Source organism: Orbicella franksi, chromosome 10 (assembly GCF_964199315.1).
Source record: "Orbicella franksi chromosome 10, jaOrbFran1.1, whole genome shotgun sequence".
NCBI lineage: Eukaryota > Metazoa > Cnidaria > Anthozoa > Scleractinia > Merulinidae > Orbicella > Orbicella franksi.
In genome coordinates, this window is record NC_138154.1 from 6,462,427 (window position 1) to 6,474,280 (window position 11,854).

Consider the following 11,854-nt stretch of genomic DNA (forward strand, 5'->3'; position numbering starts at 1 on the left):
TAATGGCTCCCTTTTCAGCCTAAAATTAAGAACACTCTGCAATATTATTGGCCTAAACAGCACTATGATTAGGCTAAAGGGCACACTGGTAAGCCTACATAGCACTCCTTAGCCTGAGTAAGGCGACTTACAAATAGCTTTTAGTTAGTGTTCAGTTACAGATTTTGATACCTAGATACTTAGATATTTTAGGACTTTACTTAGGGACTTTGAACACGTCTGAAGCAGACTTAAGAGCATGTCCATGGGTGCACCAGGCAGGTCTGCTACATGCCATCTCACCGATTTCAATGAAACTTAGCCAGTATAAAGGGTCTAACCCAAAACTCAGAAAGACACATTGGTTTTGGTTTTGGATCTTTCAGGGGGGAAGTAGGTCCCCCCCTGGTTTTACTAGATTTTTGCCAAGAAAATTGCCTCAATATAGGCAAAATGTATGAAGCTCTCAGAACAACTGTACTTAACCTATTGCTACCAAGTTTGGTACACATATTGGTATATCTATAGTGAATGCAAGAACCAAGTAACAGTTTATTTGATCAGCCGCTTGTCAATCAATGGACATGAATATGTGACTGTGTTTTTATACCTTCAAATATTTGAAATATTTATATATGCCCATTTTGGTGAGCGGCATAATGGCGGGCAGACGTGCCTTGAAACTATCCATGGTTCTTTTAGTTTCTCTGTCACTCTTCTCGAGTATTTTTAATCTCAGAAGAGATCTTCGTGTCCCAAATGTAACTGGCCATCGCAATGTGATCATATCAGGAGCTCCAGGACAAGAACCAACATGAAACAACCCACTGCTGAGTAAGTTTACTCTAATGAGCGGAGGCCATGTTGATTTCATGCAACTTAAAGTAAAGAGATACTTTGGTCTCCGGGTCAGCCGCTATCCCAACACCAATTCTACATTCCAACTAAGTAGATTAATTATCAGTGGAGACATTTGTCCAAACCCTGGACCCTTACCAAAACCGAGCTGCCAGAAATGCTTAAGAACGATAGTAATAAATCACCAATCGCTAACATGTTCAAACTGTGGGTGCGTTTACCATATGAAGTGTGGAAATGTTAAACCAAGTGATTTTATTCGCATCAAAGAGAACACAATTAGCTGGATTTGTCGATGGTGTACTTGGCAAACCGCAGCTTTCAGTGCCAGCAGCCCCGAATCCCAACCTTCCGATGTATTCTCATCGATCAACAACTGCCTCTCAGATCATCCTGGTCTGAAAATAGGCCACATCAATGTTAATGGCCTAAAGGGAAAACTACCCAAGATTCGCATGCTACTGCTAAACATTAGCCTGGATATTCTAGCTGTAACTGAGACCAAGTTGGCGAATGACATTACCGATGATGAAATTGGAATTAAGGGTTACTTCACAATCCGGAAAGATCGCCATAGGAATGGTGGTGGTGTTTTAATGTACTACAAAGATTCTTTGTCAGCCTACGAAGAGGTTAAAATGCAAGTCCCTCATACCATCGAAGGTGTTTGGATAAATGTATGAAGCCAATCGCAATCATGGCTATTTGCTTGTGTGTACAGACCACCGCTTGATCTCTCCTTCTACGATACATTTAACGTCATGTTAGAGGAGGTTTGGTCTACGCGAAAAAACATAGTAATCATGGGCGATTTAAATTCTGATTTGTCTCTAAAAGGGCAAGAAGGTGTAGGCACCTAACGTGCATATTAAACACTTATGGCTTAAAATGTGTCATAAGAGAACCGACCAGAATATCTGACAAAGCACAAACATTAATCGACCTGATAATTGTTAGCCATGCGGAGAGCATCACAACAGCTGGAGTCGCCCACCTGGGAATATCTGATCACAGTTTTGTTTATGCAAATTTGCGAATGAGAAAGAAGAAAAATCCATTGGCAACGAAAACCGTAAACAACTACAAGAAATTTGACCAGCAAAAATTTAAAAACGACATCGAATGTGCCCCTTGGAGTGTATGCGAGATTTTTGATGACCTAGAGGATCAAGTATGGCAATGGCAACACATCTACCAGGAAATCGCGTCTAACCACATCTCAACCAGGAAAGTCAGAAAGAGAGAAAACAAATGGCCGTGGATAACTAATGAGATAAAGAAAGAACAAAACAACCGTTACCGGCTGCTAAAGCTCTTTAAAGTTAACAAAGATCCAACAACCTGGAGCTTGTATAAAGCCGCTAGGAACCGTGTAAAGAAATTGATCCATAATGCGAAAATTTCATACGGGAGGGAACAATTTGCTGACACCAACAATAGCAAGAAATTCTGGCAAGTGGTAAAGAATGCACAAGACATCGGCACAAGAAAACTAATTCCACCAGTCTATAACAGAGATAGTAACATCCTAACAAACGATTTCGACAAGGCCGAAGCTATGAATGATTACTTTGCAAGCATTGGAACTCAGCTTGCTGAAAAGTTTGACCATGATGCCATGACTGCTCAGCCATTCGAGACCATTTATCCTATAACACCCACCATAAACCAAATTGGCCTGTCTGAAAAACAAGTTAAGCTGAAACTATCTCGGATAAAACAAAAAACAGGGGGTCCTGACAAAATAACGTCACGTGAAATGGCGGAGGCAGGCGACACCCTCTTTGAAGGTCTCTTCAGTATATTTAAGAACAGTATTCAATGCGGCCTCCACCCGAGTAACTGGAAAATTGGAGAAGTAATCCCAGTTTTCAAGAAGGGGTCCAAGTCAGATTGTGCGAACTATAGACCTCTGACGATGCTAAATTTAAACAGCAAAATCTTAGAGAGTATTGTTTGTGACTCTCTAGACGATCATCTCGAGATGCATAGCCTTGTTCACTCAAACCAATGGGGGTTCAAGAAAGGAATCTCCACTGAATCATTACTTGTCTATCTCACTGAAACATGGAAAAAGGCAATTGATACTGGCCACAAAGTCGGAGTACTATTTATTGATTTCAAAAAAGCTTTTGACACCGTCGACCACAACATCCTTCAACTCAAATTATCAGCTGCAGGAATATCAGGTGGTTTCCACGAGTGGATCGTAAGTTACCTCTCAAATAGATGCCAATTTGCCACTGTAATGGAGTAAGATCTGGGCTGCGACCAGTCAATATTGGGGTCCCTCAAGGTTCCCTCCTAGGTCCTAGACTTTTTGCAATTTATGCAAATGATTTCCCCAACTTGTCAGCAACCGGATTTATTCATATGTTTGCCGACGACACCACCGTGTATTACATTGGGAAGGAGGTTGAAGAAATAGTGGATGCGTTAAACTGAATATTAATTGATTTTAAAAGCTGGTGCGACCAAAATCACTTGACTGTTCACATTGGCAAGACGGAAGCAATGTTAATCTGCAAACACTCATTTGTCGGCCCTATGAGACCACTGATATTTGGCAACTCATACATATATTTCACCTCCAAATCTACCTGCTTGGGTGTTGTAATCGACCACAACTTGAACTGGAAACCTCAAATTAAAATGCTCCACTCCAAATTTGGAGGAAAACTAAAATTCCTAAAGTCTATGAAAGGACTGCCTACCTGTGTTCTTGAAGAAATCTATTACAAAGGCATTGTTCCAAGCATAACCTACTGCATTGCTGTATGGGGATCCTGTTCATTGTCTTCATTTAATGACCTAGAGCATTTACACATAAAAGCTGCAAAACTAATCCATAAACTCCCTAGTGGAACTCCTGATTGTGACGCCCTTAAAAGGGCTAAATGGAAGCCATTGAGTTACATCTACAAGCGGAGGCTCGCATCGATAATGTATCAGGTGCATAATGATATTCTACCGGAGCAGCTTACGGCCCTCCTTGGAACTCGCACAAATGAGACTAGTTACAAATTAAGGCGCTCGAATGACTTCTTGCTAGCACGTTATCATAGTGAACTCAGAAGAAATAGCATAAGGTATAGAGGCCCTATAGTGTGGAATTCCATCCCAAAATTCATAAGAAACGTTACTTCTCTTCAGCTTTTTAAAGAAAAACTTAAACTAGCCTCAAAAACATTAGACCAAATACAGTTTGAGAAAGAGGCATGCCTTATTAAATCTAAGAATAGTGCATTTTTATATTTTTAAAACACTCTTTTTTATACTTAATTTTAATAGAAATGTAAATTTTAAGTCGTTTTAAATTATCTTTTAGTAGCTTTTGAATCCAAAGGATGTATTTTTCATAATTTTAGATTTTAGTTTCTAGGTAGATATTTTATGGCAGGTCCACACCAGCCCTCTGGGTTGCCAGATGCAGACCTGCCTCATCAAAAATATATGTATGTATGTATGTACGATTTTGAGGTCAAATATCTCCCCTTGCCAAAAAGGAATGACACTAATTTCAACGTTCCTTTGTCCATCGATCATTTATCTTTAAAAAACAGTTAAAACATCTTTGGGCACCGCCGTGTTTTCACTTCGGATGCCACTTGAAAACTGCACTAAAACCCTATCCATACAATGCTGGCAAAAGCGGCCACTAAAGAAAATAAATCGACATTTGCAAACTTGTTTAACAAGAAAGCTGCACCAGAAGGAAAAGTAAGGCTAAAAGGTTTCAAGATTTTGAGAAATTGATGAGATTATGCGTTTTTAGAGATACGTGTCACCAAAATATCGATAGTAAAATCGCAGTGTTTGTGATTTGACGTTTGTTATTTTGAGATTTGCTCGCAAAATCAGCTGTTGGCTTTCGTATGGCATAAAACACTTTTCAGTCTTTCGTTCAGCTGTTTATTATCAAGAGGTCGTGCTGTTTATAATGCCCTGAGGAGATTTCAGGGTCACATGCCGAGTTGTTGTTGACAGGTACATTCCAGCTAGTGTGCAGCAACATAAACTTGCACAAGCTAAAAATAACATTGCGAGGAAATCTTCCTTTACTGACTAAAAAGGAAATGCAGTTCTAAAAAATTCGTTGGTTCAACCATGCATAATTCTAGAGGAAAAGCCTGCAATTCTATTATTGTCACTTACCACGGGTTGCCACCATCGAAAATTTCCTCCGGGAAGTATTTGTACCATGACCTGACAACCTTTCAGAATTCCAACAAATTGTTCATCCCTTGACTAAAGAAACGCTTTCAGAATGTTCTACAAATCTCTATAAGTACACTTATCAACTTACTGGCCGGTATATATCCGCATTTTTTTTAAATACATGTTCTGACTAAATCTGTATCTCTCTTGATCGCCAGCATTGAATTGCGTTACATAAAGGTTGAGCCAGCAATATGTTGACCAGCAGATCTCCACGTGTTTCCCGCCATTTGCATCTTCAGTCGACTCTTTAGTCATATTCAGTTGTTCGCATAGGGAAAGATAGTGCATTTGAAAAAAGCTAAATTAGCAATAAACATTTACATTTTTTCTAGCTCACTTCTATTAGTACCTTCCCACTTGTAGTCTTCCCTACGGAGGGCAGGTAGGGATAACTTTTTTGCTTTCTTTCAACAATCCATATAAGACTGGGGGTTTGGGCGGGATTAAGTGACAACTGACAAATTGCTAAAATTTTCACTAACAACTGAAAAATCGCCTTTAAAATGTAATAGGCTACTGACATTTGTAGTCCATTTTACTGACAACAAGAGTGGTTTTTAATTGAGTATCGTAAAACTAAAACCAAAGTAATCACTCTCGCCAATCATAAAGGACACAAACAATACAGTGAACCAATCAAAATCGAAGTAATAACATGCAACTGACGCAGAGGTAAAATGGGAAAAAGCGCGTTAGAGCGGGGCAACATTGGTCTTGCTTTTACTTGTGACTGAATAAGAAAGTGGCACGAGATTTTTAAGTCAATCGTGAAGCAAAGTGATGCAAAACCAATTACTTTTCGACATTCGAATGAAGAACCACTCTAATAAAACACTTGATTGCTCTTGTCGGAGACTTCATGTTTCGTGCGTGTTTCTTTGTGGTTTTTATTATAAGTCTAGACATCATGTCAAGAGACAATGGACATTTAGTGACAGACTTTGATCAACCCGTTTTTCTGATTATCACCTAGCAACAACCAATCACATTGTCTAATAAAACAGTATAAAGAGAAACATTTATTTCGTGCATTCAGAGTAGCTATTACACGCCCGTTGTAACAGTGAAAGCCAAGAGAAGAGATTAAAACGTGTGTTAAAACCCAAACGACTTTATTGATTGGGGCCTAGTTAGATTACCGAGTGACTAACCCTAGTGAACGGGGCTAAGTTCGCGAAACGTGGCACCTCCGGCAACGCGATATACCGAGGAAGGATAAGGACAACTTTGTGAGTATTTTTTAGTCCTGATTTTCTGTTGGAACATCTAAAGAAGAAATGGAAGCGACTGAGAAAGCGCTGGACATCAAGCTCGCGCAGCTCAAAATGACTATCGGGAAGACGAACGCCGTCATCAAAGCAGGAAAGGCAGAGCCTATCGAGAGGCAGCTTTCGACTTTAAGGTCCATCACTGCCGAAATAAATCGTATGTGACTGGAAGTGGAAGCGAAGAAGATCGAAGCCAAAGAAGAGATGACTGAAATCGAGACATGGAACGCCGAGATAGACGCGCAGTTAGAGAAGGCAGACCTCGAGGTAGAGAAAGTGCTCAAATGGATCGAAGACCGAAAAAGAGAAGCACAAGCGCTCGTCCAGGAAGAACAGCTTAAGTTCCACAAAACGAAGCTAGAGATGCAGGCAGAAATCCAAACTGCGCCACACCCCCAACAAGCTGCGACGGCCAGCGACATGCAAGCAAAGTTACCGAAGCTTGTTATTACTAAATTTGACGGTAGCTTCATGGACTGGCCACGATTTTGGGGACAATTCTTAGAAACGATCGACAAAACAAGTGTGGCAGCGATAACCAAGTTTTCGTATTTAAGAGAACTCTTGGACACTAAGGCGAAGCACACAGTCGAAGCACTCCCTTTCACGCCCGAAGGATACAATAGGGTGAAGAGTATCCTGCTGGAGAAGTTCGGGAAGGAGTTTGAGATAGTCAAGGCCTATACGAAGGAAATTTTAGATCTGCCTACACTGCCCAATGGAAATCCGAAGAAAATCTGCAAATTTGGCGAAAAGCTAATGTATTGCGTGCAGGCATTGCAGACAATGAACAAACTCGCGCAAGTCAAGGGGATGGTTTCGATGACTCTAGACAAGTTGCCAGCAATTCATGGAGATCTGGTCCGCAACGACCCGGAATGGGAGAAATGGGACTTCACACAACTGTCCGAGGCTATTCGTCTGTGGATAAGAAGAAATCCGGTGGATACAAGCCAACGCGAACATGAACAAGAACAGCAAACAGCGAAACGGAACTTATGCCCATCAAGAATTTACCATGCGCGTCGCGACGCCCATTTGAAGCCCCGCTGTTGGCCCTGCGTTTACTGCGGTGAAGATCACAGGGCAGCAGAATGTACACAAAAATAACAAGTGTCGCTGATTGCAGACAAATTCTCCTTAACAAGCGTCTATGCTTTAACTGCACCACAGGAAACCATCGCGCCATCTATTGTAAAAGCAGTTCTGCCTGTCAACACTGCCACAAGCGTCACCACACGTCCATTTGTAATATGCCCACCCAGGAATCTATTAACCAGCCAACGCCTGCGAGAGGAGTCGCCTTGACTACAAACCAAATTGGAGAAGGTTTATTCCCTGTCATCGTGATAGAAGTCAATGGCATTAAGTGTTGAGCGCTCATCGATTCTGGAGCCGGGAGCTCATACGTTTCCGCAAAACTGATCGAACTACTTCGCATAAAACCCACTGATGTCCAGACAAAAACAATCGATATGCTAATGTCCTCAAAAGCTGCCAGACTCAAAACTTACGATCTAGAATTTCAATCTGTCGACCATCAATTTTCGCTGTCAGTCAAAGCAACCAAAGTAAACAAGACAGAACTGTTGTCCATTGACAACCCTAATTATCGCGCGCTAATTGAGAAGTACTCACATCTGAAAGGTGTAAATGTCAACGACAATGATACGAAAGCGTCTCTTCCAGTCCACGTGATACTTGGCAGCGGAGAATACGCCAGGATTAAAACGGAAACCAGGCCCAGAATCGGACAAGACAACGACCCGATCGCAGAACTGACTAAGTTTGGATGGTTCCTAATGTCCCCAGGGAAAGAATTCAACAAAAACATTATGCTTTTCACCCAGACAAGTCAAAGTAACTACGAAGATCTGTGCAGATTAGACGTCTTGGGATTGCGTGACATGGCAGACCATGATCAGTCAATGGTGTTTGACGAGTTTAAGGAACGATTGATATACTCGCCAGAGGGCTGGTATGAGACCACTCTCCCGTGGAAAGCTAACCACCCAGAACTGCCGTCGAACAAGGAAGGTAGCTTGAAACGACTAAAGAACCTAAGCAGAAAACTTCAGCGAGAGGGACTAACGGAGCAGTACGACGCGATAATCCAAGAACAACTGTCAGGAGGTATTATCGAGAACGCCCCCCCTGTGTCACAGCCGCTGAAAGAATTCTACATCCCGCACAAGAGCGTGATACGCAAGTCCACCGAAACTACAAAAATGTGCATCGTCTATGACGCCTCAGCCCGAGTGACACCTGATGCACCATCACTAAATGATTGCCTGTACCCAGGACCAGCACTACAGAACAAACTATGGGACGTACTTATTCAGCAGAGAGCCTACCCAGTAGTCTTAGCGGGGGATATTAAGAAAGCCTTCTTACAAATCCGAATTCACGAGAGTGAACGAGATGCCCTTCGTTTCCACTGGCAAACTGATCTGAATTCAGATGTACAGACATATTGGTTCACGAGAGTTCTGTTTGGTCTCACGCCATCACCATTTCTATTAGGCGGGGTTCTTGAATGCCAACTTGATACCTGGGCTGAAAAGTACCCGGAAGAAGCGGAGCGACTACGCCGAAGTTCCTATGTAGACAACCTGTTGACAGGCGGTCAAGACGTGCAGTAAGCACAAACACGAAAGAAGATAGCGCAAGAGATTATGAGTGACGCTACATTTGAGTTGCACAAATGGCACTCAAATCATCCACAGCTAGAAGATAACCCCCAATCTGCATTGAGAGAAGACAGCGCCCAACCTGCATCAAGCGAAGATCAGACCTATGCCAAACAACAATTACTAGTCGAGACAAGTGAGTCCAAACTATTGGGCATAAAGTGGGACAAGTTCCAAGACACCATCGCCGTGCAGTTCCCAAGTACAAGTGGCGCACCGACAAAACGTGAAGTCTTAGCCAAACTAGCGAAAGTCTACGACCCCCTCGGTCTGGCATCCCCTACTACACTACAAGGGAAGCAAATCTATCGATAAGTGTGCGACTGCAAAGTACCATGGGACGCAGACATCCCAGAAAACCTTCGAACACGCTGGCAGAAATGGGAGCAATCACTTCCGGCGGAAGTAACCACAAGAAGACTCTTAGCACCTTACCAGCAACCAGTTATCTCGGTTGAGTTGTATGCGTTTGGAGATGCATCAGTGTACGGGGTCGGAGCGGCGGTTTATTCAGTCGTACGCCGAGAAGACAGAATCACTCAAACCCTGGTTGCGGCAAAAGCAAGATTAGCCAAGAGAGAACTTACCATCCCAAGGTTAGAGTTAGTCAGTGCGTACATGGCTACCAATTTAGTTGTCAACGTCCAAAATGCACTGAAGGATCTACCTGAACCGACGGTTTACGCTTGGCTGGACAGCACCGTCGCCCTTCACTGGATTATAGGAAATGGCCAGTACCGACAGTTCGTCGCCAACTGCGTGCAGAAAATTAGACAACATCCACAGATCCATTGGAGGTACGTACCCACTGTTGAAAACCCAGCAGACCTAGTGAGTCGAGGAGGCCAGGTGACTAACGCAGAGCTCTGGTGGAATGGCCCAACGTGGCTGCGGGATCCTAACGGTTGGCCAGAGAATCCAGTTACAGTGAAAACCCAAGCTTCCGAAGAAGAGGCGAAAGTTATTAGAGAAGTACTCAGCATGGCAAACGGAAAACCTAAACAAGAATGAAATGTATTCGACGAACTCCTCGAGCGCTATGATCTACGTCGAACTCTGCGCATCCAAGCCTGGGTGCACCGCTTCACCACCAATAGAGCGCACAAGGGACCGCTAACTAGCGAAGACATACAAGAAACAAAGAATTGGTGGATAAGAAGAGTCCAGTCCCAAGAAGCGCAGAAGTCTCACTTTGAACAAACGAGACGTGAACTCAACCTCATTCCAAATGCCGACAAAGTGCTTGAATGCCATGGCAGAATCCAGGGACAGTACCCAGTTTATCTACCAGCTGACAGTCTATTCACCAGAAAGCTTGTATAGCGGATTCACATAGAGACCTTACATGGAGGTGTGTCCCTCACGATGGCAGCGATTCGTGAAGAATACTGGATCCCGACCCTAAGACAGCTAGTAAAGGCTGTACGATCTGCGTGCTGGGGCTGTAAACGTTTCAGAGTCTCACCCGTAACAGTTCCACCCCCTGGACTGCTACCCACAGACCGTACCGTAACCCATGGTGGAGCAGCCTTTGAGGTCATTGGGACCGATTTCGCAGGACCAATATTGTACAAACTGACCCACAAACGCGAGGGAAAAGCATACTTGGTGATATTCTCGTGCAGCCTATCGAGAGCAGTACACCTAGAACTAGTTCCCAACTTAGCGACTAGTACGTTTATTCCATGCCTCAAACGCCTGATAGCTAGACGAGGACATCCAACTGTCATTTACTCTGATAATGGTAGCACATTTGTCAAGGCAGCCAAGTGGTTACAGCAGGTTAGAAGGGACGAGCAATTACAAGGTTTCCTCGAGTCCCATGATGTAAGGTGGAAATTCAATCTGAGCTGCACCCCTTGGTGGGGTGGCCAATTTGAACGCCTAATTGGAGTAGTAAAGAAAGCAATGCACAAGGTCATCGGGAAAGCCACCCTTTCCTGGAATAATTGACCGAAGTACTCCTAGACGTGGAAACGCAGGTAAATCGTCGTCCACTTGGTTACGTTGAAGACGACGTAGAATTACCCATCCTGACACCAGCCAGCTTTATGTTCCAGCGAACCAATCAGCTTCCCAAACTGCAGACCTGGAGAATCGAGGATACAAATTTACGAAAATGAGCCAGATTTTTGCAGACTTGCAAAGATCAAATGTGGAATAGATGGCAACGTGAATATCTGACAGCCTTGAGAGAGCGTCACAACCTTGTCCACAAGACAGCTAACTACAAAGTCAGAGTTGGAGACATAGTGTTAGTACGATCTGATAACAAGAATCGAGGGAAGTGGCCACTCGCTTTCGTCCAGCAGCTCTATCCAGGACGTGACGGCCATACTCGTGGAGTTCAGCTGAAACCCAGCAAAGGAGTGATAGAGCGTCCTGTTCAACACCTCTCCCCCCTAGAGTTGCAGTGTGAACTTCCAGTAGGAGCTAGACAGCAATTGAACCCTGACGCGAAAACATTCAGACCAACAAGAGCCGCTGCGGCCGCGGCAACTGCAAGAATCAAAGAGATTACCACTAATGAAGAAATCGAACAATGATGAACTTAAATCGAGTGATCGTTGTAGAACGTTTCATTTAGCTTGAAATAGCCGAGTAGTTTTGTTTCAGTCTCCAAAGTAAATGCACCCTCGCATGCAATGCTGCATTGGGGGAGTGTGTCGGAGACTTCATGTTTCGTGCGTGTTTCTTTGTGGTTTTTATTATAAGTCTAGACATCATGTCAAGAGACAATGGACATTTAGTGACAGACTTTGATCAACCCGTTTTTAGTCGTGGATACGCGAAGCGTAGAAACGACTATTAGAATGGGGCAGAATATGCAAATGTGTC

The 11,854-nt window shown here is 43.3% G+C and overlaps 5 protein-coding genes and 1 pseudogene across 6 annotated transcripts in view; 5 read left to right on the forward strand and 1 right to left on the reverse strand.

Moving 5' to 3' along the window:
* LOC145501536 (uncharacterized) overlaps positions 1-11,854 on the reverse strand; it is a 121,204-nt pseudogene that overhangs the window by 15,955 nt on the left and 93,395 nt on the right. The window lies entirely within an intron of this gene.
* LOC145501526 (uncharacterized) lies at positions 828-1,520 on the forward strand. Its single transcript, XM_081480985.1, has one exon. It carries the CDS (start codon positions 828-830, stop codon positions 1,518-1,520), a length of 693 nt encoding a protein of 230 aa, XP_081337111.1.
* LOC145501527 (uncharacterized) lies at positions 6,531-7,436 on the forward strand. The gene has a single exon (XM_081480986.1). It carries the CDS (start codon positions 6,531-6,533, stop codon positions 7,434-7,436), a length of 906 nt encoding a protein of 301 aa, XP_081337112.1.
* Positions 7,808-8,968, forward strand: LOC145501528 (uncharacterized). Its single transcript, XM_081480987.1, has one exon. The coding sequence runs from the start codon at positions 7,808-7,810 to the stop codon at positions 8,966-8,968; it is 1,161 nt and encodes a 386-aa protein (XP_081337113.1).
* LOC145501530 (uncharacterized) lies at positions 9,002-10,690 on the forward strand. The gene is made up of 2 exons (XM_081480988.1): positions 9,002-9,218; positions 9,333-10,690. The coding sequence occupies exons 1-2, from the start codon at positions 9,002-9,004 to the stop codon at positions 10,025-10,027; spliced, it is 912 nt and encodes a 303-aa protein (XP_081337114.1). The 3' UTR covers positions 10,028-10,690.
* Positions 10,382-10,969, forward strand: LOC145501531 (uncharacterized). The gene has a single exon (XM_081480989.1). It carries the CDS (start codon positions 10,382-10,384, stop codon positions 10,967-10,969), a length of 588 nt encoding a protein of 195 aa, XP_081337115.1.

Coding starts and splice junctions, on each gene's coding strand:
- LOC145501526 (XM_081480985.1), top strand. CDS start 828: ATGAGCGGAGGCCATGTTGATTTCATGCAACTTAAAGTAAAGAGATAC.
- LOC145501527 (XM_081480986.1), top strand. CDS start 6,531: ATGACTGAAATCGAGACATGGAACGCCGAGATAGACGCGCAGTTAGAG.
- LOC145501528 (XM_081480987.1), top strand. CDS start 7,808: ATGTCCTCAAAAGCTGCCAGACTCAAAACTTACGATCTAGAATTTCAA.
- LOC145501530 (XM_081480988.1), top strand. CDS start 9,002: ATGAGTGACGCTACATTTGAGTTGCACAAATGGCACTCAAATCATCCA. Junction 9,219..9,332: donor CATCGCCGTGCAGTTCCCAA/GTACAAGTGGCG, acceptor TCTATCGATAAG/TGTGCGACTGCAAAGTACCA.
- LOC145501531 (XM_081480989.1), top strand. CDS start 10,382: ATGGCAGCGATTCGTGAAGAATACTGGATCCCGACCCTAAGACAGCTA.